Genomic DNA, 25845 nt, shown 5'->3' with positions numbered 1-25845 from the left:
CCTCAATCCAACAACTCATTAAGAACTGAATCCTGCCAATGACCATGTGAGTGAACTCAGAAATGAATCCTTCTCAAGTCAAGCCTTGCGATAACTGCAGCCTCAGGTGAAACCGTGATTGCTGCCATGTGAGAGTCCCTGAGTCAAAGGACCCAGCTGAGCTATGCAAAGAAACTGTGAGATAATAAATGTTTGTTGTTTTAAACCACCAAATTTTGGAGTAATTTGCTACATAGCAATAGATAATAGTTTTCATCAAATCTGGAAACATGTTGGCCATTATTCAAATATTTTTCTCTTACCTTTCCTTCTGGAGACTCCAATTACACGTTAAGCCTTTTTGATATTGTCCTACAAGTTATTAATGCTGTTCTTTTAGGGCTTTTTTTTTCCTTCCCTTCCTTGGCTTTTTTCTCTATGCCTTATTTTGTATAGTTTCTATTGCCATGTCTTCAAGTATGCTAATTTTTTTGTTTTTCAGATATACTTTTTACTTCCAGAAATTCATGTGAGTTTCACTCTTTTTAAAAATATATTCCACTTGTCTCTTATGCTCATGTTTCCCTTTACCTTCTTGAACATATATGGCATGTTTATATGAGCTATATAACATCCTTGCCAAGTATTTCCATTATATCCATCATTTCTGAGTCTGTTTCTATAGACTGATTTTTCTTTTTAGTTATGAGTCATATTTTCCTGCTTCTTTATGTGCCTGATAATTTTTGATTAGATGCCAGACACTGTGAATTTTATTTTGGGGGGCATTGGATTTTGTTGATTCCTTTGACTTGTATTAGATTTTGTTCCAATGCTCAATTACATTACTTGAAATCAGTTGGATACTTTTGAGATTTGCACTTAAGCTTTTGTTAGGGCAGTCCAAAGCAGGCTTTAGTCCATGGTTAATTTGGTCCCATTACTAAGGGGATACCCTTCTGAGGCCTCTTCCCAATGCCTTGTGTATTACAATATTATAAGGTCTTTCCATTCTGGCTTGTTCCAGAACATGAACTATTCCCAGGCCTGGGTTATTTCCAAGAATTTTTCTGCCTATTCCTTTCTACTTGTTCTTTCATCAATCTCAGACAGTTTCTTCACACACATGTACAGATCAGTACTCAGTCAAATACTAAGGGGATGGCTCTGCAGATTTCCAGAGCTTACTCTTTGTGCAGCTGTCTCTTCTCCTTGGTCTCCCCAAACTGTGATCTCTATCTTCTCTATTTCCAGGCATTGTTTGGGTTCCACCTTCCTGCACTGTGGCCTGGAAACTGCAGCTAGGTAGCAAGCTAGGGCAATCATAAGGTTCATCTTGTTTGATGTCCTCTCTGGAGTCACAGCCTTCTGCTGACTGTTGTCCAATGTCTGAGAACCATTATTTTGTAGATTTTTTTCCATATTTCTAACAGTTTTAGGAGAGATGGTATATCTGATTACTGTTACTCTGACTTAGCCAGAAGTAGAAGTCCACTATTTCTTAATAAATCCCCTCAACTGATACTAATGTGTGGCTAGTTAGAAGACCCAACAGACTGATGGCTTCAGTTTCCTTAACAGAAAATTTCCTTCAAGACATTTTTTTCTGAGCTGTTTAGTCCTGACAAGATATGGAAGCTTAAGTCAAGGCATGGTTGGCTAATAACTATATTCAGAGAATTATAAGAAATTCCCAATAGTACTCTGCAAAGGAACTGAGAAATCATTATTCTTTGGACGAAAGTTTCATATGGAAATACTTAAATTGAAATACTTTGGTATAAGATGCCTCAAAACAATGTTTTAAAGCACAGGGGTAGGAATAATTAACAATCTAGAAAAATAATCCTCTTCCTAAGGCATTCCAAAGGAAAGAAAAGTTCTCTCTTGTGATTTCTGTCTTACAGATACCATTCATAAAAAGCATGTTCAATAGGAACAACAGATAAGTATCAATAAAAAATTAGTCAAATGTTCAAAGAATTTCACTAGTTTGACTTTCAAAATCATATGAACCTTGAAACTAAATTAATAAGAATGTACAGTTATTTTTTAGGAAAAGACAAGATTCTCTTTGGTACCGGCAAATTTCATTTCTATGTTATCCCTCCAGTTATATCTCTGGAACTTACCCTTTTCCAAGTAAGACCTTGGAGCCCATGGAGGGTCCTCTTCAGCATAAGGATCACTATACTCAACTACAGCTGCTTCCTCATCTTCATAATCTTCTGGAGGAGGAGGTGGAGGGGGGGATTCATCAAAGACTGTTTCTTCCACAGGTGGTGGTGGAGGTGGTGTATCTGAAACTAAGAATATATCAAGCTGACAACAAAACTATACATTATGTAAAGTTCAGTATTTCCTATCATAGCTTCTATGTTCTTGGAATATAAAGCTAGACTTGAAAATAATAATCTTTCAAAAAATAATGAGAGGGCAAGAGAAATTGCCCTATCAACTATAATGTGCCAAATCACCAAGCATGACTTTCTCTCCTCTTGGGTTAGTGCTTATTCTGAATAAAGTTTAGCCAAAATAATTTTTATTAACTGAGCCCCTGAAACCTTATACATAATCCTCTTTTTCAAGTAAAGAGTTTAGTACAATACAGTTTGGCTTTATACTACTACATCCAAGGAGCAATGATTATTGGAAATAAAATTTGGACATTTACAACCATATTTCATTTATAACAAATTATAAGTCTAATGAGTATTCAAATTTTACTGATCTACTATCTTCCTCTCAATGAACTTAAAAAAAATATCATTTTGTCAAATAGGATGCAAAGATCATGAAATGTAAGTAACTTCACCTATGAAGATGTTTGGTTTTTTAACAGAATTTCACCCAGTTCAGACTAATTGTGATCTAGAATTTCTTCAGGCTGAATGTCCAAGTGTACTATCAGACTGATTCAAAATATTTAAAATGTCTCCTTCTAGAGATCTGTTTCCACAGCTCAGGTACTGGCATATAGTAATGTCTAAAAGTTTATTTCCAAACTTGGAGGACTCAACGCTTTCAAAATGCTTGGTACATACTTGAACACAACTCAGAATAAACCTGCATTTATCAGCTGCCCAGTTTTACTGAACAGCACTAATTCTTATTTATGAGGTACCAATATTACTTCAGAGAAATTCTCAGGGTGATTCTGTTTATTTTCTATTCCTTAAGTCTGAGCTTACTGATTGAATCAAATTTTAGAAGACTGTGGATACCTAGTGAGACTTAGCCATATAAACATCATCTCTGTCCTATGTCAGTATTCTTTACCACCTCCTATGCCACGCTGCACTTAACAACTTATCTACTTTACAAACTTCAGAACTTTACTCATTTAAAAAAATCCTTTAGTCATAATGGGTTTTTAAATAAACAAAAGATACAGACATGCGATTTTAATATATATATTTAGAAAAATCATGTATTGGGATGAGAAACAACAGTATATCCTATTTGTATTTATAAGGTAAAGAGATTGACTTTAAACAACTGCACAAAAACACAGATCCAAAGGAACACTGTCTTTCAAAACAATCACCCTGGAAAATTACAGTTCGAAAGTATTCAAAGATGCTGCCACTGCTCATTTTCATCTTTTCTTATAATTGCCTCAAAGCTAGTTTCATAATATTAACAACATAAGCACCATTTTTGAGACTCACAATGTTCCAATTACTGAGCTAGCACTTTATAATACATTATTTCATTTAATTTTCACAACCTTAGGATGCAGCATTTTAAATCCTCATTTTATGAATGTGGAAACTGGCTTTTCGAGGCAAATAAGTGCAAGAGCATGAATTTGAATTCTAATGCCTGCCACCTTAAAAACTACATTACTGTTGGATGGGATTAATTCAGTAACAGTAAAGTAGTGTTTCATTATCATTCATTCGACATACATCAATTGAGCGCCTACTATGGCTAGGCACACCACCTTATAGAGCACTTTATCTGGTTGTATAGAATAGAAGAACCAGCACTGGAGATTCCTTCAATTCTGCTACCCTGATTAAATTCTTTTTTTTCTATTTTGTCCAGCTTACCCTGTTTAGATGCAGCAGAAAATAAAAAAAGAGCAGGGACCTTCTGTCTCACAAGCCTAGCAAAGGGTTTGACTGTGGCTCTACTGGGCACATGCTGAACAAGTTGAACCTTGCAGACAGAAGCCATCTTCTCTCCGAGCTGGTATGGGTCACATCCAACCCAAAAGAATAATGCGTCCCAATAGCATAATTTAAAAGCATACAAAATCTATGTGGATATATATATTTAAAAATAGCTCTTAAATTCAACAGAACATCTTAAGAAATGACAGTGTGGTAAACACTAGAGGTGCTCATGGAATACCTCCCAATAAATAGAAATAAGTAAATTAGAATTTTTTTTCAGAAATCAGCAAATAGAAATATAAAAGCACCTGAAAGACACACTATGTACAGACCCCAGTTAAAATACAAGCACATCTAAAATATGTGTTCATCAAAAGGGGCATTTAGTCAGCTGGTGCCAAAAAGAGGGACCAATGGTATCTACTACGTGTCAGACACCTTTCTAAGTGCTAGGGAAACAGCCAGTGAACAAACAGGCAAGATTCCCTGCTCTCACAGAGCTTACATTCTAATACAGGCCATGCCCATTTCCAAAGAGCCCGAACCTAGGCAAAACAACAGACTGCAGACATTTTTATCTCCTTGTTGAGGCCATCCTTGTTATGAGATGGATATACTAGGCTACTTCAGCCTGATGACATTAAATTCATGTTAATTCCCCACGTTCACATCCCATGCCCATTATGTGACCTGATTGTGTGGCTCCTTGTGTAGACTGCACACAAGAAGAGAATTCATCTATCATTCAGACTAAGTTCTTGTTTCTGTGCCAGCAATTCCTAACTGAATGTTAATACAGATCTCCTGATTGATAGGCATCAATCTCTTGTGAGTCCTTTATGCTTCCCTAGGAGAAGGCTCAAAGTGCCAATAAAATTACTTATCTAATCTTGCATGGCTGATTACCAGATCCAAAGTAAATCCACTGCCAATTTATGAGGCCTCTTAGGAGACAGAATGCAGCTTGATCCTCTGGAACCTATTATGATGGCATGGGCATTTTTATATCTGGAATCACAGGACTGGAGGAAGATTCTGAGGCTATCCATAATACCCCTAAAACCTCAGTAATGGGAAACTACTGGTTATCCAAGCAACCCTGACAAAAAGAAGGAAGACCTAGTGATTAAAGAACATGTCTTCAGTTAGATGTGATCTTTTTCTTACATGTGCCTTATATTAATTTGTCTTATCTTCACTGCTAGATTTTAAGCTATTTGAAAGTAGAGAACTTCATCTTAATTATTTTACAATCCCCACTAGCTACATTTCCCATGATTTTTTCATAATTCAAATATTTGAAGGACCAGTGAATGAATGACTATTCAGCCAATGACATTTTATGCCTACAATCTGATCTACAGCATAAAGAAGACATAAACTTACTATTTTCTTGGACTCTGGCCACAAATCCCATTAAAGGTAACTGAGGAGTTACCTGTAGGATGGAGGGAGGAGGAGGAGCAAGAGATACTGCAAAAACAAAAAAAGGTGTGGAGGATAAGGGGTAAGGGCAAGTTACATTAAAAGGAAAGGCTAATACAATAAAACAAACATAAAGGAGGGAAATTACTGTTCAGAAACATTTTGTAAGCTATCTTAAGGAACCCCTTCTGAGGGATAATTCATTAAAACACAAAACAAAATATTAAGGGAGTTTTCAGAAAGTTTTAAAAATTATACCAGGAGGCATTTATCATACACAAATCTATTCTATCATATAATAGCAATTGATCTTCTATAAATAACATGTTTTCTGAAACAAAGAATTTCTCCAGATTACCATGAATGATTCGGTTTTCTGAATTTCACCAGGAAGGTGACAAATTTAAATGTCCATACAGGAGAAAAAAAACTTTATATCCCCACATCCTAAATTTATACTTTTCATTAATTAATAGGCAAATTAGTTGGTTAATTCATTAATTAACAAGTATACATTTACTTCCTACTAAGTGGCAAGCACTCTGCTAGGAATATCAAAACCATTCTCTTAGAGCCAGGTGCTATGTCATTAATGATTTTCATAATCACATACTCGAGTATATCATCTGCTCCAGCCTCTTTGACCCTGCAGAAGAGTGCTGGCCTCATTCAAATCATTCTCTCTCTTCCTCAAAGTGTCTTTTCCTCTATCTCAAACACCTGGCATAGTGTCTAGCACTAGTAAACCATCAACAAATATTTAATGTACAAATGCATAAACAATCTGGTACATGCCAAACAATTTCCTGAGATTAACTCTACAGTTATAGTTTCGTTCAGGATGGAAACAAGTATGGTATGCATCTTCTTATAAAGAGAGAATGCCTTTAATTAGCTACAAATTAGTTATGACTAATAAAACTAAAAAGATATGTAAGAATATTTCCTCTCAAGGAGAGCACATTATTCCAGTTGGGAAAAAAAGACAAAATAATAACCCTAGCCCAACAACATTTGTAGTAATTCTCAGGAGGTGGTGATGAGGAAGGCTGCAAAGAAATGCCTCTGAGCAGGTAACTGAAGAAGCAGCTCACAAGCAGACAAGGGTTGAGAAAGATAGTCAAGCTGAGAGAACCAAGTGAGGGCAAAAGTTTGCAGGCATAAAATAGTGTGACCAGTTCATCGGACTGGAAATACTTCCTTATGGCTAGTATAAGGTAGCCTAGACAGAAAGTAAAAAACCTAGAAAGGTAAGTGGGTGGATATGAAACAGGGGAAGACCTTACATGCTAGGAGATAGTGATTAGTGGAAAGAGAATGGACTTCAAACTCACTTAGTCTGAAATTCCTATTTTTTTTTTATTTCCTTGCTGTTCACACAGCAAGTCTAAATTAAATTCTTTGGGCCTAATCCATAAACGTGATATGAAAAGGAAAAAAAAATGCAACCTCCTTCACAGAGTGGTTGCAAAGATAAAAAAAATTAAAAAAATTAAAAAAATTAAAAAAACAATGTATGCAGAAAGCCTAACCCAGGGCCTGGCATGTAATAAATTGGGGCGTAGAAACAGCAAGAAAAGGAGATAACAACAGTGTGAGTGCTTGATAACTAACAATTTAAGCAGCATATAAAGGACAGTGAGAAGCTGAAGATTATTCTTAGAATTTTAGCCTTCATAACCATGAAGGTAGAGGTCCATAACCACATTAACCTTGGTAGGGACACAGGAAAAGCAAGGGCAGGAAAGTAGGTGGGTCAGAGATAAATGAAAAAGATAAGTGAGATACAGGCAAGTGACTTAAGCATAGATATGGGAGGCAACTGGAAAATTTGGATTGCATTTGTGTAAAAAATCAAGTGGTAGAGAGCTGGAAGACATCAGAGAGAGATATCAGTTGTTGCTGTGAGTAGATGTCAGGAGAACACATATAATGTGTAGAAAAGATTTAAGCAGATAACCTTGAAGAATATCTAAATTTAAGGGTCAGACTATACAATCCTAGAAAGGTGTATGTGTGTATGTAAATATAAATATAGATACAATAATATATTTATATTATTATAAGAAATAGTAACTAGAAATTAGCCTTTTGGTTAGGCTTCTCCCTAAAGACATACTGCCTGGCAGTAACTTCTTGACCTTTGGGTCTATCTTCCACTCAGAGGTCTGGAACAATTGTTGATATATTCACAATATACTGCTTCCAATATGTGGAAGACAATGCAGAGAAGGTAGCAGAGACAACGCAGATAAACTGAGAAACAGCAGCAGGCAATAACCCATGCTAGAAAATTGGAAATAAGACGCATGTTCATATCAAATTAGGTGAAATGCTTCTCTTTTATTAGCACATGTCCCCACCTCCCTTATAACAGTAAAGTAGAAAAATTCCCACTTCATTATTGCTTTTTCAAATGAAAAAACGACCTTTTGGTACTCAGCTAAAAAAAAAAAAATTATTAAGTGCTTAATTTATGGCAGTCTTTTTGTTGGTAGGCTGAGTTTATTACTATTTTTTAAGATGGATACGCTGTATTTCTTTTTTAATTCTGAAGGTGAAAATGTAAAACCACACTGGTTTTAAGAAGTCCACTGACAGCAGCCAGGTAAACACCAATCCCAGATCTTCGTTAAACAGAATCACTTTACAACAACACTAGTTAGATTGTTTTTTTCTTCAAAGCTAGTACAGGTTCAAAATTAACTTACATCTAGGATTTACAAAGGTCACCCCAAATTCTACTTTTTTTTTGTCCAGAGCAAACCTTTACATGCTGGTCCTAATTAATCCAGAAACAACAGCATTTTCTTTTTGGACTACATCAGATTTCATCTGAACAGAACATCTGTGAAACAGATTATGACATAACCTATTTAGACTAGATCTGTCTTCCCTAGAGTTGAGTGAAAAATGAAACTACTTTAGAAGAATTTAAGCAGGATTTTGATACTAAGAATTGTTTGCAATATTCAGTTCTATTCCTAGGCATTTCAAAACTGGGAAGAACAGGAAATAACTTTTTAAACTTGTTTCCATTTAGCTTAGATGATACCTTATATGACAACACCATTTCCCCCAAATCACCAAAACTGTCCAAACTTAGATTCAAAAATATTATGTTAAACTTTAACTCCTATGTGATAATGAAGCTAATTGGAAAATTTAAGCTCACTAAGCGACTGTTTATAGGGAGATCTTAAGTAGAACAGCTAAGAAATGCAGCACATGGCAATATGTAGATATAAACAGTAAAAGGCTCTGCAAGCAAATCAAACTCAGAAGATGATTCTGTGCTGATGAAATATACAGACTTTTCAAGTATGCCCTTCCTGCTGAGCTTTGAAGGAAAATTTCTGAAGCTTGGTGTTTTAAAATGTTCAACTTAAAGAGTTTAGGGAGGAAAATAGGTTTTTACATCTAAATTTTACAGCTTTAGAAATACTGAGAAGAAAATGAGACAAAATAAACACCGTAAATATAAAATCTAATTAGAGAACTTAGAGGCCAAAGATATTTGATAGCCCATTTAAGTTTAGTTGCTTATATTTTACATTCCAGTGAGGGAAATAATTTAAGCAATTTAAGAGGGAAATATTTTCTAAACATGGGTAACAACTTAGAAACAAGAGGTATTTAAAAGTGAACTTGGCTAATCAGTTAAGTGGAGCTTTTCTGATATATATATATATAAAAATACAATCAGCAAATAATCATCAGTCCTGTGGTCTCAGAAAAAAAGTTAAAGGAATTGGATCATTTTTGTTATTCATTTTCAAATATTAAAAAAAATCACTATATGATGTATGCAAAGAAAAAATAACAGATTAGGATAAATGGTTAAAAACATAACTTGTGTTTAATGAATCAATGTAAAGAGCTATTTGGTTTACTTGGCCAATTAAGAGTATAATTCTACTTTTCAGTTTTTTCTCTTTCTTTACTTTTTGTTCTCTCCAGAGTAAATATTTTATAACAAACCCTGAAGATTGCCTAAAATAAGATTTTGAAATAGTTTCTTGCTACTTACTGCTTCTTATTTTTACTTTACTAATGTCCTACCACATCTGCATTCTTTTGGAGATATATGATAATGCTAACATACCTGTCACTCAGAAGATATGTGATGTGGCTTCTCTTCTGCAATACCACAGTCCCAATGTTCTACAATACCAGAGTCACTGTTTCTTTTGAGTTGTTTTTAATACTATTCAGGGGTTATTAAGCCTGAAATTTTCCCTTTGTAAGACAGCATATTCTTTCAGAAAATCCTCTATCTCATAATACTGTATATACAGTCATATTCTTTGGAGCCATCATTCTCATTTTATGAATTGATTTTTTTTTGTAAAGGCTTTCTAATAAGAAAAGATGAACACAAAATGTAGAATATCTTCTACTAAAGGCCCTGGTTCTTAAATACCAAATTATCAATCCCTTATCAACCTAGGGTTATATGTGTATGTAGTTATGTGCATATATACATATATGTAAATGAATGGATATTCTCCTTTATCACCAAAGTGTTTCATACTTACATTTAAAGTAAAAACTATTAAGTTGATTAGCCCTATGTGTTTCAATGCCCCTCAAGATGAATGATAAACTGGTATTTCTATTTCTTGGGTTGGATTAGATTAAGAAATAATGAGAACCAAATGGTTTTCTGTTATGCCTTGGCCAAAGTATTCCTTTCAATAACTTGTTTCTGAAATAATCTCATTAGAAAACAATTATTGTGCTCCTAGGACTAGACACTGGGTATTCCATATTTTAATTTCTATGTTACAATGACCTTTCAAAATCAAACCAAATGATACACTGACAAATACAAATACAGCAACAGCATGGCTAGACTTACACCTCTCAGAACCAAGTTAAATTTGCAGTCACATGTATCCCAGCCTATCATCTGACTTCTTCAGAAGCACTCATCCATGGCAAGTCTCCAACTACAAAAAATATACCCACAACACAAACCTGGGATCATTTTGTTAAATCAAGGAATGAGCTGCTTGACGAAGCACAATAGAGTATCGTGTTTTAAACTTGAAAAAATAGGGACAACCTGTGGGACCCATGAGAGTAATAGAAGAGATAATATAATATTCTAAAGCAAATAAAATGAAAGTGTATCTAACACCCTTAGAACACTAGCTTGCAAAGCATTAAGTCTTGCAAAAACCCTTTCAAAGAACATAGTTTAGTACAATATTTCTTATTAGTTCAGAAAAAGCACTCTGTTCAACAAACAGAGTTTTGGTCACTTCTTTTAACAGTTACCAAAACCCTGGAGAAGAAAGATAGAACTTATCAGAGAGGAGTACAGGGGTGGGGATGGGGGTAGGACTAAACTAAACTGCCCCCACACTATTACACCAAGGGTTCAACAATACCAACTCACTGAACTTGCTTCAATAAGTGTGAAAAATACCTTCATTAAAATCATCTCTAGAGTATGGTATTTTTCCACTTTAATATATATTTTCAAGTACAGATTTATAAAGAAGTATTGGAATATGCATTTAAAACATATTTATGTATGTGTTTAAACAGCTTTCAAATAACTTCCACCAAAGGGTTCTCGTAAGAGACTATAAGACTATTTTGAGGTATATATGGACACAGGATTAAATATCCCTGTATATAACTTCTGTATATCACGTACAGTTAGTTCTAAGATGTAACAGTGAAGCATCTCTCAGCTCCATCATGAAACCAGCCCATTTTGGACTGACACTATTCTTTCAAAACCCTCTGTAAGGGAGTGACGTTATCAACATGGTGACGTAAACAGCTACTGAAAATTTCACTCCAGAAATTCAATGAAAAAAAGGACAATTCTGAATTGTCTGAAACTCTGGAGGAGGATACAGACAGGAGAAGGACCCTACAAATGCCAAACTGAAGAAAGAAAAAAAAAATCAGGTAGGAATCTTCTGTCCCAGACCAGCCTGTCCTGCCCCCTCCCCCTCACTCGGGCTCCACGTGGGAAAGGCACAGAATCAGCAGATGGGACCCCTCCCACCACAGAAACAAAATATAAAATCTCTCACAGCAATGAGACATGCTCCAACTGTCTTAAGACCCGGGGGACAGGGAAGGACATTAAAAGGCCCAGGTCAATGGGGGACAAAGAGATTGAGAAAATGTGGACTGTGTTTCCAGCCCGAAGGCTGAAACCCATTCCCCCACCCCTAAGGGAAGCAGCAGCTAGCAGTTGTTTCCTTGCCTTGGGGATGGCTAGAGCACTAGGTCAGCTGAGGAAGTACTTTGCCACAGGTGGAACCCCAAATCAAGACAGATTTGGGCCAGCAAAGTAAGGATATAGGAATCCCGCAGATTCAGCTCACCTGTGTAGATGCAGCCTGTGCTTGGAGGCAAAGCAGCCAATGAGGATAATTAAGTTACCAAGCAGTGCCATCTGCTGGAAAGTTCAGAAGGTGCAAGGGAATTGAAACACTTTTAAAAAGATGCTCCAGAAGGAGGCGGGGCAAGATGGCGGACTGGTGAGCTGTATGTTTTAGTTACTCCTCCAGGAAAGTAGGTAGAAAGCCAGGAACTGCGTGGACTGGACACCACAGAGCAATCTGACTTTGGGCATACTTCATACAACACTCATGAAAACGTGGAACTGCTGAGATCAGCGAAATCTGTAAGTTTTTGCGGCCAGGGGACCTGCACCCCTCCCTGCCAGGCTCAGTCCCCTGGGAGGAGGGGCTGTCAGCTCCGGGAAGGAGAAGGGAGAAAGGCAGTGGCAGCCCTTATCAGAAACTCATTCTACTGATCCAAACTCCAACCATAGATAGACTGAGACCAGACACCAGAGAATCTGAGAGCAGCCAGCCCAGAAGAGAGGAGACAGGCATAGAAAAAAAACAACATGAAAAACTCCAAAATAAAAGCGAAGGATTTTTGGAGTTCTGGTGAACATAGAAAGGGGAAGGGCAGAGCTCAGGCCCTGAGGCTCATATGCAAATCCAGAAGAAAAGCTGATCTCTCTGCCCTGTGGACCTTTCCTTAATGGCCCTAATTCCTTTGTCTCTTAGCATTTCAATAACCCATTAGATCTCTGAGGAGGGCCCTTTTTTTTAATCCTTTTTTCTTTTTCTAAAACAATTACTCTAAGAAGCCCAATACAGAAAGCTTCAAAGACTTGCAATTTAGGCAGGTCAAGACAAGAGCAGAACTAAGAGAGCTCTGAGACAAAAGGCAATAATCCAGTGGCTGAGAAAATTCACTGAACACCACAACTTCCCAAGAAAAGGGGGGTGTCCGCTCACAGCCATCATCCTGGTGGACAGGAAACACTCCAGCCCATCGCCAGCCCCATAGCCCAGAGCTGCCCCAGACAACCCAGTGTGACGGAAGCGCTTCAAATAACAGGCACACACCACAAAACTGGGCATGGACACTAGCCTTCCCTGCAACCTCAGCTGATTGTCCCAGAACTGGGAAGGTGGAGCAGTGTGAATTAACAAAGCCCCATTCAGCCATCATTTCAGCAGACTGGGTGCCTCCCTACACAGCCCAGCAGCCCAGAACTGCCCTGGGGGGACGGCACTCACCTGTGACATAGCACAGTCATCCCTCAACAGAGGACCCGGGGTGCACAGCCTGGAAGAGGGGCCCACTTGCAAGTATCAGGAGCCATACACCAAAACCAAGGACTTGTGGGTCAGTGGCAGAGACAAACTGTGGCAGGACTGAACTGAAGGATTAGACTATTGCAACACGTTTAAAAAATATAGGATCACCAGGGAGATTTGATTGTTAGAGCCACCCCTCCTCCCTGACTGCCCAGAAACACGCCCCATATACAGGGCAGGCAACACCAACTACACACGCAAGCTTGGTACACCAACTGGACCCCACAAGACTCGCTCCCCCACTCACCAAAAAGGCTAAGCAGGGGAGAACTGGCTTGTGGAGAACAGGTGGCTTGTGCACGCCACCTGCTGGTTAGTTAGAGAAGCTGATAGATCTCATAAATCTACGAAGCTGTAGATCTCATAAATTAGAGACAAGGACTTCAATTGGTCTACAAATCCTAAAAGAACCCTATCAAGTTCAGCAAATGCCAAGAGGCCAAAAACAACAGAAAATTATAAAGCATATAAAAACCAGACGATATGGATAACCCAAGCCCAAGCATCCAAATCAAAAGATCAGAAGAGACACAGCACCTAGAGCAGCTACTCAAAGAACTAAAGATGAACACTGAGACCATAGTACGGGATACAAAGGATATCAAGAAGACCCTAGAAGAGCATAAAGAAGACATTGCAAGACTAAATAAAAAAATGGACGATCTTATGGAAATTAAAGAAACTGTTGACCAAATTAAAAAGATTCTGGACACTCATAGTACAAGACTAGAGGAAGGTGAACAACGAATCACTGACCTGGAAGATGACAGAATGGAAAATGAAAGCATAAAAGAAAGAATGGAGAAAAAAATTGAAAAAATTGAACTGGACCTCAGGGATATGATAGATAATATGAAACGTCCGAATATAAGATTCATTGGTGTTCCAGAAGGGGAAGAAAAGGGTAAAGGTCTATGAAGAGTATTCAAAGAAATTGTTGGGGAAAACTTCCCAAATCTTCTATACAACATAAATACACAAATCATAAATGCTCAGCGAACTCCAAATAGAATAAATCCAAATAAACCCACTCCGAGACATATTCTGATCACACTGTCAAACACGGAAGAGAAGGAGCAAGTTCTGAAAGCAGCAAGAGAAAAGCAATTCACCACATACAAAGGAAACAGCATAAGACTAAGTAGTGACTACTCACCAGCCACAATGGAGGCAAGAAGGCAGTGGCACGATATAGTTAAAATTCTGAGTGAGAAAAATTTCCAGCCAAGAATACTTTATCCAGCAAAGCTCTCCTTCAAATTGAGGGAGAGCTTAAATTTTTCACAGACAAACAAATGCTGAGAGAATTTCCAAACAACAGACCTGCCCTACTGGAGATACTAAACGGAGCCCTACAGACAGAGAAACAAAGAAAGGACAGAGAGACTTGGAGAAAGGTTCAGTACTAAAGAGATTTGGTATGGGTACAATAAAGGATATCAATAGAGAGAGGGCAAAAATATGACAAACATAAACCAAAGGATAAGATGGCTGATTCAAGAAATGCCTTCACGGTTATAACGCTGAATGTAAATGGATTAAACTCCCCAATTACAAGATATAGATTCGCAGAATGGATCAAAAAAAATGAACCATCAATATGTTGCATACAAGAGACTCATCTTAGACACAGGGACACAAAGAAACTGAAAGTGAAAGGATGGAAAAAAATATTTCATACAAGCTACAGCCAAAAGAAAGCAGGTGTAGCAATATTAATCTCAGATAAAATAGACTTTAAATGCAGGGATGTTTTGAGAGACAAAGAAGGCCACTACGTACTAATAAAAGGGGCAATTCAACAAGAAGAAATAACAATCGTAAATGTCTATGCACCCAATCAAGGTGCCACAAAATACATAAGAGAAACACTGGCAAAACTAAAGGAAGCAATTGATGTTTCCACAATAATTCTGGGAGACTTCAACACATCACTCTCTCCTATAGATAGATCAAACAGACAGAAGACCAATAAGGAAATTGAAAACCTAAACAATCTGATAAATGAATTAGATTTAACAGACATACAAGACATTACATCCCAAATCACCAGGATACACATACTTTTCTAGTGCTTGTGGAACTTTCTCCAGAATAGACCATATGCTGGGACATAAAACAAGCCTCAATAAATTTAAAAAGATTGAAATTATTCAAAGCACATTCTCTGACCACAATGGAATACAATTAGAAGTCAATAACCATCAGAGACTTAGAAAATTCACAAATACCTGGAGGTTAAACAACACACTCCTAAACAATCAGTGGGTTAACGAAGAAATAGCAAGAGAAATTGCTAAATATATAGAGACGAATGAAAATGAGAACACAACATACCAAAACCTATGGGATGCAGCAAAAGCAGTGCTAAGGGGGAAATTTATAGCACTAAACGCATATATTAAAAAGGAAGAAAGAGCCAAAATCAAAGAACTAATGGATCAACTGAAGAAGCTAGAAAATGAACAGCAAACCAATCCTAAACCAAGTAGAAGAAAAGAAATAACAAGGATTAAAGCAGAAATAAATGACATAGAGAACAAAAAAACAATAGAGAGGATAAATATCACCAAAAGTTGGTTCTTTGAGAAGATCAACAAGATTGACAAGCCCCTAGCTAGACTGACAAAATCAAAAAGACAGAAGACCCATATAAACAAAATAATGAATGAAAAAGGTGACATAACTGCAGATCCTGAAGAAATTAAAAAAATTATAAGACGATACTAAGAACAACTGTATGGCAACAAACTGGATAATGTAGAGGAAATGGACAATTTACTGGAAACATATGAACAACCTAGACTGACCAGAGAAGAAACAGAAGACCTCAATCAACCCATCACAAGCAAAGAGATCCAATCAGTCATCAAAAATCTTCCCACAAATAAATGCCCAGAGCCAGGTGGCTTCACAGGGGAATTCTACCAAACTTTCCAGAAAGAACTGACACCAATCTTACTCAAACTCTTTCAAAACACTGAAGAAAATGGAACACTACCTAACTCATTTTATGAAGCTAACATCAATCTAATACCAAAACCAGGCAAAGATGCTACAAAAAAGGAAAACTACCGGCCAATCTCCCTAATGAATATAGATGCAAAAATCCTCAACAAAATACTTGCAAATCGAATCCAAAGACACATTAAAAAAATCATACACCATGACCAAGTGGGGTTCATTCCAGGCATGCAAGGATGGTTCAACATAAGAAAATCAATCAATGTATTACAACACATTAACAAGTCAAAAGGGAAAAATCAACTGATCATCTCAATAGATGCTGAAAAAGCATTTGACAAAATGCAACATCCGTTTTTGATAAAAACATTTCAAAAGGTAGGAATTGAAGGAAACTTCCTCAACATGATAAAGAGCATATATGAAAAACCCACAGCCAGCATAGTACTCAACGGTGAGAGACTGAAAGCCTTCCCTCTAAGATCAGGAACAAGACAAGGATGCCCGCTGTCACCACTGTTATTCAACATTGTGCTGGAAGTGCTAGCCAGGGCAATCCGGCAAGACAAAGAAATAAAAGGCATCCAAATTGGAAAAGAAGAAGTAAAACTGTCATTGTTTGCAGATGATATGATCTTATATCTAGAAAACCCTGAGAAATCGACGATACAGCTACTAGAGCTAATAAACAAATTTAGCAAAGTAGCGGGATACAAGATTAATGCACATAAGTCAGTAATGTTTCTATATGCTAGAAATGAACAAACTGAAGAGACACTCAAGAAAAAGATACCATTTTCAATAGCAACTAAAAAAATCAAGTACCTAGGAATAAACTTAACCAAAGATGTAAAAGACCTATACAAAGAAAACTACACAACTCTACTAAAAGAAATAGAAGGGGACCTTAAAAGATGGAAAAATATTCCATGTTCATGGATAGGAAGACTAAATGTCATTAAGATGTCAATTCTACCCAAACTCATCTACAGATTCAATGCAATCCCAATCAAAATTCCAACAACCTACTTTGCAGACTTGGAAAAGCTAGTTATCAAATTTATTTGGAAAGGGAAGATGCCTCGAATTGCTAAAGACACTCTAAAAAAGAAAAACGAAGTGGGAGGACTTACACTCCCTTACTTTGAAGCTTATTATAAAGCCACAGTTGCCAAAACAGCATGGTACTGGCACAAAGATAGACATATAGATCAATGGAATCGAATTGAGAATTCAGAGATAGACCCTCAGATCTATGGCCGACTGATCTTTGATAAGGCCCCGAAAGTCACTGAACTGAGTCATAATGGTCTTTTCAACAAATGGGGCTGGGAGAGTTCGATATCCATATCCAAAAGAATGAAAGAGGACCCCTACCTCACCCCCTACACAAAAATTAACTCAAAATGGACAAAAGATCTCAATATAAAAGAAAGTACCATAAAACTCCTAGAAGATAATGTAGGATAACATCTTCAAGACCTTGTATTAGGCGGCCACTTCCTAGACTTTACACCCAAAGCACAAACAACAAAAGAGAAAATAGATAAATGGGAACTCCTCAAGCTTAGAAGTTTCTGCACCTCAAAGGAATTTCTCAAAAAGGTAAAGAGGCAGCCAACTCAATGGGAAAAAATTTTTGGAAACCATGTATCTGACAAAAGACTGATATCTTGCATATATAAAGAAATCCTACAACTCAATGACAATAGTACAGACAGCCCAATTATAAAATGGGCAAAAGATATGAAAAGACAGTTCTCTGAAGAGGAAATACAAATGGCCAAGAAACACATGAAAAAATGTTCAGCTTCACTAGCTATTAGAGAGATGCAAATTAAGACCACAATGAGATACCATCTAACACTGATTAGAATGGCTGCCATTAAACAAACAGGAAACTACAAATGCTGGAGGGGATCTGGAGAAATTGGAACTCTTATTCATTGTTGGTGGGACTGTATAATGGTTCAGCCACTCTGGAAGTCAGTCTGGCAGTTCCTTAGAAAACTAGATATAGAGTTACCATTCGATCCAGCGATTGCACTTCTTGGTATATACCCGGAAGATCGGAAAGCAGTGACACGAACAGATATCTGCACACCAATGTTCATAGCAGCATTATTCACAATTGCCAAGAGACGGAAACAACCCAAATGTCCTTCAACAGATGAGTGGATAAATAAAATGTGGTATATACACACGATGGAATACTACGCGGCAGTAAGAAGGAACGATCTGGTGAAACATATGACAACATGGATGAACCTTGAAGACATAATGCTGAGCGAAATAAGCCAGGCACAAAAAGAGAAATATTATATGCTACCACTAATGTGAACTTTGAAAAATGTAAAACAAATGGGTTATAATGTAGAATGTAGGGGAACTAGCAGTAGAGAGCAATTAAGGAAGGGGGAACAATAATCCAAGAAGAACAGATAAGCTATTTAACGTTCTGGGGATGCCCAGAAATGACTATGGTCTGTTAATTTCTGATGGATGTGGTAGGAACAAGTTCACTGAAATGTTGCTATATTATGTAACTTTCTTGGGGTAAAGTAGGAACATGTTGGAAGTTAAGCAGTTATCGTAGGTTAGTTGTCTTTTTCTTACTCCCTTGTTATGGTCTCTTTGAAATGTTCTTTTATTGTATGTTTGTTTTCTTTTTAACTTTTTTTTCATACAATTGATTTTAAAAAGAAGGGAAAGTTAAAAAAATAAAAGAAAAACAAGGAAAAAAAGATGTAGTGCCCCCTTGAGGAGCCTGTGGAGAATGCAGGGGTATTCACCTACCCCACCTCGATGGTTGCTAACATGACCACAGACATAGGGGACTGGTGGTTTGATGGGTTGAGCCCTCTACCATAGGTTTTACCCTTGGGAAGACGGTTGCTGCAAAGGAGAGGCTAGGCCTCCCTATGGTTGTGCCTAAGAGCCTCCTCCCAAATGCCTCTTTGTTGCTTAGATGTGGCCCTCTCTCTCTGGCTAAGCCAACTTGAAAGGTGAAATCACTGCCCTCCCCACTACGTGGGATCAGACACCCAGGGGAGTGAATCTCCCTGGCAACGTGGAATATGACTCCCGGGGAGGAATGTAGACCTGGCATCGTGGGATGGAGAACATCTTCTTGACCAAAAGGGGGATGTGAAAGGAAATGAAATAAGCTTCAGTGGCAGAGAGATCCCAAAAGGAGCCGAGAGGTCACTCTGGTGGGCACTCTTATGCACACTTTGGACAACCCTTTTTAGGTTCTAAAGAATTGGGGTAGCTGGTGGTGGATACCTGAAACTATCAAACTACAACCCAGAACCCATGAATCTCGAAGACAGTTGTATAAAAATGTAGCTTATGAGGGGTGACAATGGGATTGGGAAAGCCATAAGGACCACACTCCACTTTGTCTAGTTTATGGATGGATGAGTAGAAAAATAGGGGAAGGAAACAAACAGACAAAGGTACCCAGTGTTCTTTTTTACTTCAATTGCTCTTTTTCACTCTAATTATTATTCTTGTTATTTTTGTGTGTGTGCTAATGAAAGTGTCAGGGATTGATTTAGGTGATGAATGTACAACTATGTAATGGTACTGTAAACAATCGAAAGTACGATTTGTTTTGTATGACTGCGTGGTATGTGACTATATCTCAATAAAATGAAGATTAAAAAAATAATAATAATAAAAAAATAAAAAATACAAAGATGCTCCAGACCCTTTCTTAGGACCACAGGAGCTGGTCTACATGCCCTGTATGGAAACTCGGCCCTGTTTTGGCTGAGAAATAGGGAAGACCCAACTGTTAAAGCAGGGCTCTAAAACAAACCCAGGTCTTGCTGGTCAGCAGAAAACAGAACACTACTGGAAGCCAGCAGGCCACGGTGGGCACCTCATCTTTAGGGGATGACTGGGATGCAGAGCCAATCTGACAACTGGCCAGGAAGAAAACCAAAGAACAGATTGAGATCAAAGACAAACAACAAGAAAACACTAGGGAAAAGAAAGAAAATTACCTCCAGAATAAACTAATCAAGAAAATCAGATGGCTTAGACAGCAAAAAATCACAAGCCACACCAGTAAATATGAAGATATGGCCCAGTCAAAGGAACAAATTAACACTTCAACTGAGATTCAGGAGTGGAAACAACTAATTAAAGATGTCCAAACAAATCTTCTAAATCAAATCAACAAGTTGAAAGGAAATGTGACAAAAGAGTTGCAGCATATAAAGAAAACACTGGGTGACCATAAGGAAGAATTCGTAAGCTTGAAAAAACAAATTGCAGAACTTAGGGGAATGAAAGGCACAAAACAAGAGATGAACACAATGGAGACTTACAACACCAGACTTGGAGAGACAGAAGAAAGTATCAGTGAACTTGAGGACAGACCATCTGAAATCCTACATACAACAGAACAGAGGGAAAAGAATGGAAAAATATGAGCAGAGTCTCAGGAAACTGAATGACAACATGAAGTTCATGAATATACATGTTACAGGTGTCCCAGAAGGAGAAGAGAAGGGAAAATGGACAGAAAGAATAATAAAGGAAATAATCAAAGGAAGTTTCCCAAGTCTTATGAAAGATATAAAATTACAGGTCCAAGATGTCCAGCATACACCAAACAGAGCTGATCCAAACAGACATACTTCAAGACACTTACAGACCAGATTTTCAAATGTCAAAGACAAAGAGAGAATTCAGAAAGCAGCAAGAGAAAAGCAATACATCACATACAAGGGAAGCTCAAACACTAAGTGCAGATCTCTCAGCAGAAACCATGGAGGCAAGAAGGCAGTGGTATGATATACTCATGATACTGAAAGAGAAAAACTGCCAACCAAGAATCCTAGATCTGGCAAAACTGTCCTTCAAAAATGAGAGAGAGTTTAAAATATTTACAGATAGTCACTGAGAGAGTTCTGAACAAGAGACCTCCTTTACAAGAAATATGAAAGGGAGTGCTATAGACAGACAGGGAAAGATAGAAGAGAGAGGTTTGGAAAAGAGTGTAGAAGTAGAGATATCAGGAGACAGAAAGAGGGTAGAGATCGGGCATTTGATTCTGAAGGAGTATAGAATGTTCAACAGGATTGACTATACAGATACAGAGATGGATAGCACAATACTGTGTGATGGTAGCACAACACTGTAAGTACACTGAACAAAGATGACCGTAAGTACAGATGAAAGAACAAGGCTAAGGGCATGTATGACACAAAAAGGAAAGATAGAAGATAAAGACTGGGACTATATAACTCAGTGAAACCTAGAGTGGACAATGATTGTGATTAAATGTACAAATATAAAAATGTTTTTCATGAGGGCAAACAAATGAATGTCAACTTTGCAAGGTGTTGAAACTGGGAAGGTACTGGGGAAAAAAAACAATCAATGAAAACTAGAGTCTATAGTTAACAGTAACATTGTAAGATGCTTCCATTAATTGTAACACAGGTGATATACCAAAGCTAAATGTCTATAAGAGGAGGAATATAAGAGAGTGGTATGAGATTCTTGACATTGGTGGTGATGTTTGACCTTTTTACTGTATTTTATTTTATTTTGTTTTTTCTTTTCTTTTCAGTTGTCATTTTTTTTTCTTTTTCTTTTTTTCTTTTTTCTCTTTTTCTCCTCTTCGTCTTTCTTTGCAAAAGAAATGGAAATGTCCTCATACAGATTGCAGTGGTGAATGCTTAACTATGTGATTACACCAGGAACCCTTGATTGTTTATTTGGGAGGGAATGTATGCTGTGTGAATAAAACTGTTTGAAAAATACAGAGGGATAAAAATGCTGGAGAAAATGTGTAGAGAGGGATGTACCTAATCACTGTTGGTGGGGAAGCAGAATGCTGCAGCCCATCTAGAGGACAGTGTGGTGTTTCCACAGGAAGCTAAGCATGGGTTGCCATATGGTCCTACAGCCAAGTTATTGGGTATACACATGGAAGAACTGAGAACAGGCACACAAAGAGGCATTTGCACAATGGGGTTTATAGAGGCAAGATTCAGAAATCACAATGGATGGAAGTGGCCAAAGGGTACATCGAATGATAAACCAAAAGGTTAAGTGACGTCAACAACAACAAAACAAAAACAGAGACTTTTGGAGTCAGAGGTGTTCAGAATACTGGAAAAGGGCTGTGTTCTAGGAAAAAGGGGTGCATAGGGACAGATACCAAATTGGCCTCTGGCTTCCAAACCAGGGGAGCTGGGGTCCCGCTCTGAAAAAGGATTTTTTTTTTTTTCTTGCTCTCTGACTCTTTATCTTTTTACTTTTCAATAGCCAATCAGAGCCCCTGCCTCAGCACTGCCCTGGACAAAGGCAGAATTAAGAATTAAAGTTGTCTGAGAGTAACTATTCAGGTGAAAAAGATAAGAGCCTAAAGGACTTAACTTTAAATAGCTCATACCTGGACTGAGAAAACTTGGGGGCTGGGGAAAGGCCTTGAAAAGGGTTTTCTTTCTTTCTTCTTCTTTGTTTTTGTGTGTGTGTGTGTTTTTTTAAAACAACTATTCTAAGTAGGTCATTAGAGAAATCCTCAGATATGTGCAATTGGCCTCTGGATCCAGGCAAGGGCAGAGCTAAGATAGGTCTGAGACACCAAGACAAGGGGAGCAGGGCCCAGCTCAAGTGGCAGGCCTCCCACAGAGAACTCAAACCTCAGGGGCTGGAAAACAGAAACCAGCTTGACTCAGCCACACCTCTGGCAGGGAGAGGGTCTGTGGAGAATTAAAGGCACCTGTGGCACAACTTTACACTTTTGGGGAGCTCCATGCTGATAAGCACCACCTGCTGGACAGGACAGTAAAAGCACAGAGTCTAGAAGCTTCACAGGAGGGTCTGACAACATGTGAGTTCACACACTCAGGGAAACCTCATACCCTCTTCCTGAGAGCAAATCTGATTGAGGTTGATCATATCTGGGGAGACACACTCACAAAAAGGTTACACAGTGGCATGGCAAGAACCAGAAAAACAGGAGGTGAAAAATTCTGATCAACTTAACAGAAGCTAGTTAGAGGTCTACAATAAGTTGTACCGCATGGCAAAGAACAGATAGAGAACAGAGCCGACAAACAAGAAATCCATAGGTTAAAGAAGGAAAACGAACTCCAGAATAATCTAATCAAGAAAATCAGATGGCTAGACAACTAAAAATAATGAGCCATACTAGGAAACACAAAAATATGGACCACCCTAAGGAACAAACTAACACTACAACTGAGATACAGGAATTGAAACAACTAATTAAATATGTTCAAACAAACATGCTAAATCAATTCAAAAATCAAATCAATGAGCTGAGGGAAGATAGGGCAAAAGCGATGAAGGATATAAAGAAATCAGGTAAACATAAGGAGGAACACAGAAGTTTGAAAACCAAATGACAGAACTTATGGGAGTGCAAGTCACAATAGAAGAGATGAAAAACACAATGGAGAATTACACCACCAGATTTGAAGAGGGAGAAGAAAGGAAGAGCAAACTAGAAGAAAGGACATCTGAAATCCTACACACAAAGGAACAGATGGGGAAAAGAATGGAAAAATATGAGCACGGACTCAGGGAACTGAATGATAACATGAAACGCACGAATATACGTGTTAATGGGTGTCCCAGAAGGAGAAGAGAAAAGGGTCTGAAAGAATAATAGAAGAAATAATCACTGAAAATTTCCCATCTCTTATGAAAGACATAAAATTACAGATTCAAGAAGTGTGGCATACCCCAAACAGAACAGACCTAGCCAAACAGACCTACTCCAAGACACTTACTGATCAGATCATCCAATGTCAAAGACAAAGAGAGAATTCTGAAAGAAGCAAGAGAAAAGTGATCCATCACATACAAGCAAAGCTCGCTAAAACTTTGTACACATTAGTCCGCAGAAACCATGGAGGCGAGAAGCAGTGGTATATTTAATACACTGAAAGAGAAAAACTGCCAACCAAGAATTCTATATCCAGCAAAACTGTCTTTCAAAAATAAAGGAGAGATTGAAATATTTTCAGATGAACAGACTCTGAGAGTTTGTGAATAAGAGATCAGCACTTCAAGAAATACTAAAGGGAGTGCTAGAGGCTGATAGGAAAAGACAGGAGATGGAGGTTTGGAGAAGTGTAGAAAAGAAGACTATCAGGAAGGGTAAAAGGAGAGAGAGAAAAAAATAAGACATGACATATAAAAGCCAAAAGACAAAACGACAGAAGAAAGTACTGCCCTTACAATAATAACACTAAAAGATAATGGATTAAACTCTTCAATAAAAAGACAGAGACTGGCAGAATGGATTAAAAAACAAGACCAATCTATATGCTATCTACAAGAAACTCAATTTAGACACAAGGACAAAAATAGGCTGAAAGTGATAGGTTGGAAAAAGATATTTCATGGGAACAACATTAAGAAAAAAGTGAGTAGCTATATTAATATCAGACAAATTAGACTTCAAATGTAAAACAATCAACAGAAACAAAGAAGGACAGTATATATTAATAAAAGGGACAATTCATCAAGAAAACATAGCAATCATAAATATTTATACACCAAGCCAGAGTGCCCCAAAATACATGAGGCAAACACTGATAACACTGAAGGAAGAAACAGATACCTCTACAATAGTAGTTGGAGATATCAATACACTGCTCTCATCAATGGACAGAACATCTAGACAGAGGATCAATAAGGAAACAAAGATTTGAATTGTACTACATCTAAATGAACTAGACTTGACAGATATTTAAAGAACACTACACCCCACAACAGCAGGATACACATTCTTCTCAAGGGTGCTCATGGATCATTCTCTAGGATAGATCACATGTTGGGTCACAAAGCAAGTTTAAATAAATTTTTGAAAAACTTGATATTCTACAAAACACCTTCTCAGATCATAATGGAATGAAGTTAGAAATAAGTAACAGGCAGAAGGTTGGAAAGTTTACAAATACATGGAGGCTAAGTAACACACTCTTAGACAAACAAGGGGTTAAGGAAGAAATCAGAAGAAAAATTAGTAAATACCTTAAGGGAAATGAAAATGAAAACATGACATATCAAAACTTATGGGATGCAGCAAAGTCAGTGCTGAGAAGGAAATTTATTGCCCTAAATGCCTATGTTAAAAGAGTAGAAAGAGAAAAAAATTGAATTAACTGGTCACCTGGAGGAATTAGAGAAAGAACAACAAACTAACCCTAAAGCAAACAGACAAAAGAAATAACAAAGATTAGAGCAGAAACATAGGAAAGTGAGAACAGAAAAACACCATAGAGAATCAACAAAACCATAAGTTGGTTCTTTGAGAAAATCAATAAAATCGATAGACCCTTAGCTAGGCTAACAAAAACAAACAAACAAAAAAAAAAAAAAAAAAGAGAGAGAGAGAGAGAGAGAGAGCAGATGCCAATAAACACAATCAGAAATGGGAAAGGGGACATAACTACTGACCCTGCAGAAATAAAGGAGATAATGAGAGGATACTAGGCGCAACTATATGCTAATAAACTTCACAACTTAAGACGAAATGGAAAACTTCCTAGAAAAGCATGAAAAACCAACACTGACTCGAGAAGAAATAGATGACCTCAACAAACCAATCACAAGTAAAGAGATTGAGTCAGTCATCAAAAAACTCCCAAAAAAAAAAGCCCAGGACCAGATGGCTTCACATGTGAATTCTACCAAGCATTCAAGAAAGA

At 37.5% G+C, this 25845-nt stretch overlaps 1 protein-coding gene across 23 annotated transcripts in view; it reads right to left on the bottom strand.

Annotated features, from left to right (window-relative positions):
* The window catches only part of ABI2 (abl interactor 2), a 173131-nt gene that overhangs the window by 12854 nt on the left and 134432 nt on the right, over positions 1-25845 (bottom strand). For 13 of the 23 annotated variants that reach the window (XM_037849023.1, XM_037849022.1, XM_037849026.1 and 10 more), the window contains 2 exons: positions 5487-5573; positions 2112-2285 (listed from right to left, as the gene is read on the bottom strand). In XM_037849023.1, coding sequence (XP_037704951.1) covers positions 2112-2285; positions 5487-5573 — 261 coding nt within the window. The remainder of the gene's footprint in view (positions 1-2111; positions 2286-5486; positions 5574-25845) is intronic. The other 10 variants (XM_037849029.1, XM_037849028.1, XM_037849027.1 and 7 more) reach the window with 1 other exon arrangement.

Source organism: Choloepus didactylus, chromosome 9 (genome assembly GCF_015220235.1).
Source record: "Choloepus didactylus isolate mChoDid1 chromosome 9, mChoDid1.pri, whole genome shotgun sequence".
Lineage (NCBI taxonomy): Eukaryota > Metazoa > Chordata > Mammalia > Pilosa > Megalonychidae > Choloepus > Choloepus didactylus.
Note: the sequence above shows the minus strand (reverse complement) of the source record. Positions and strands in the feature narration are given on the sequence as shown.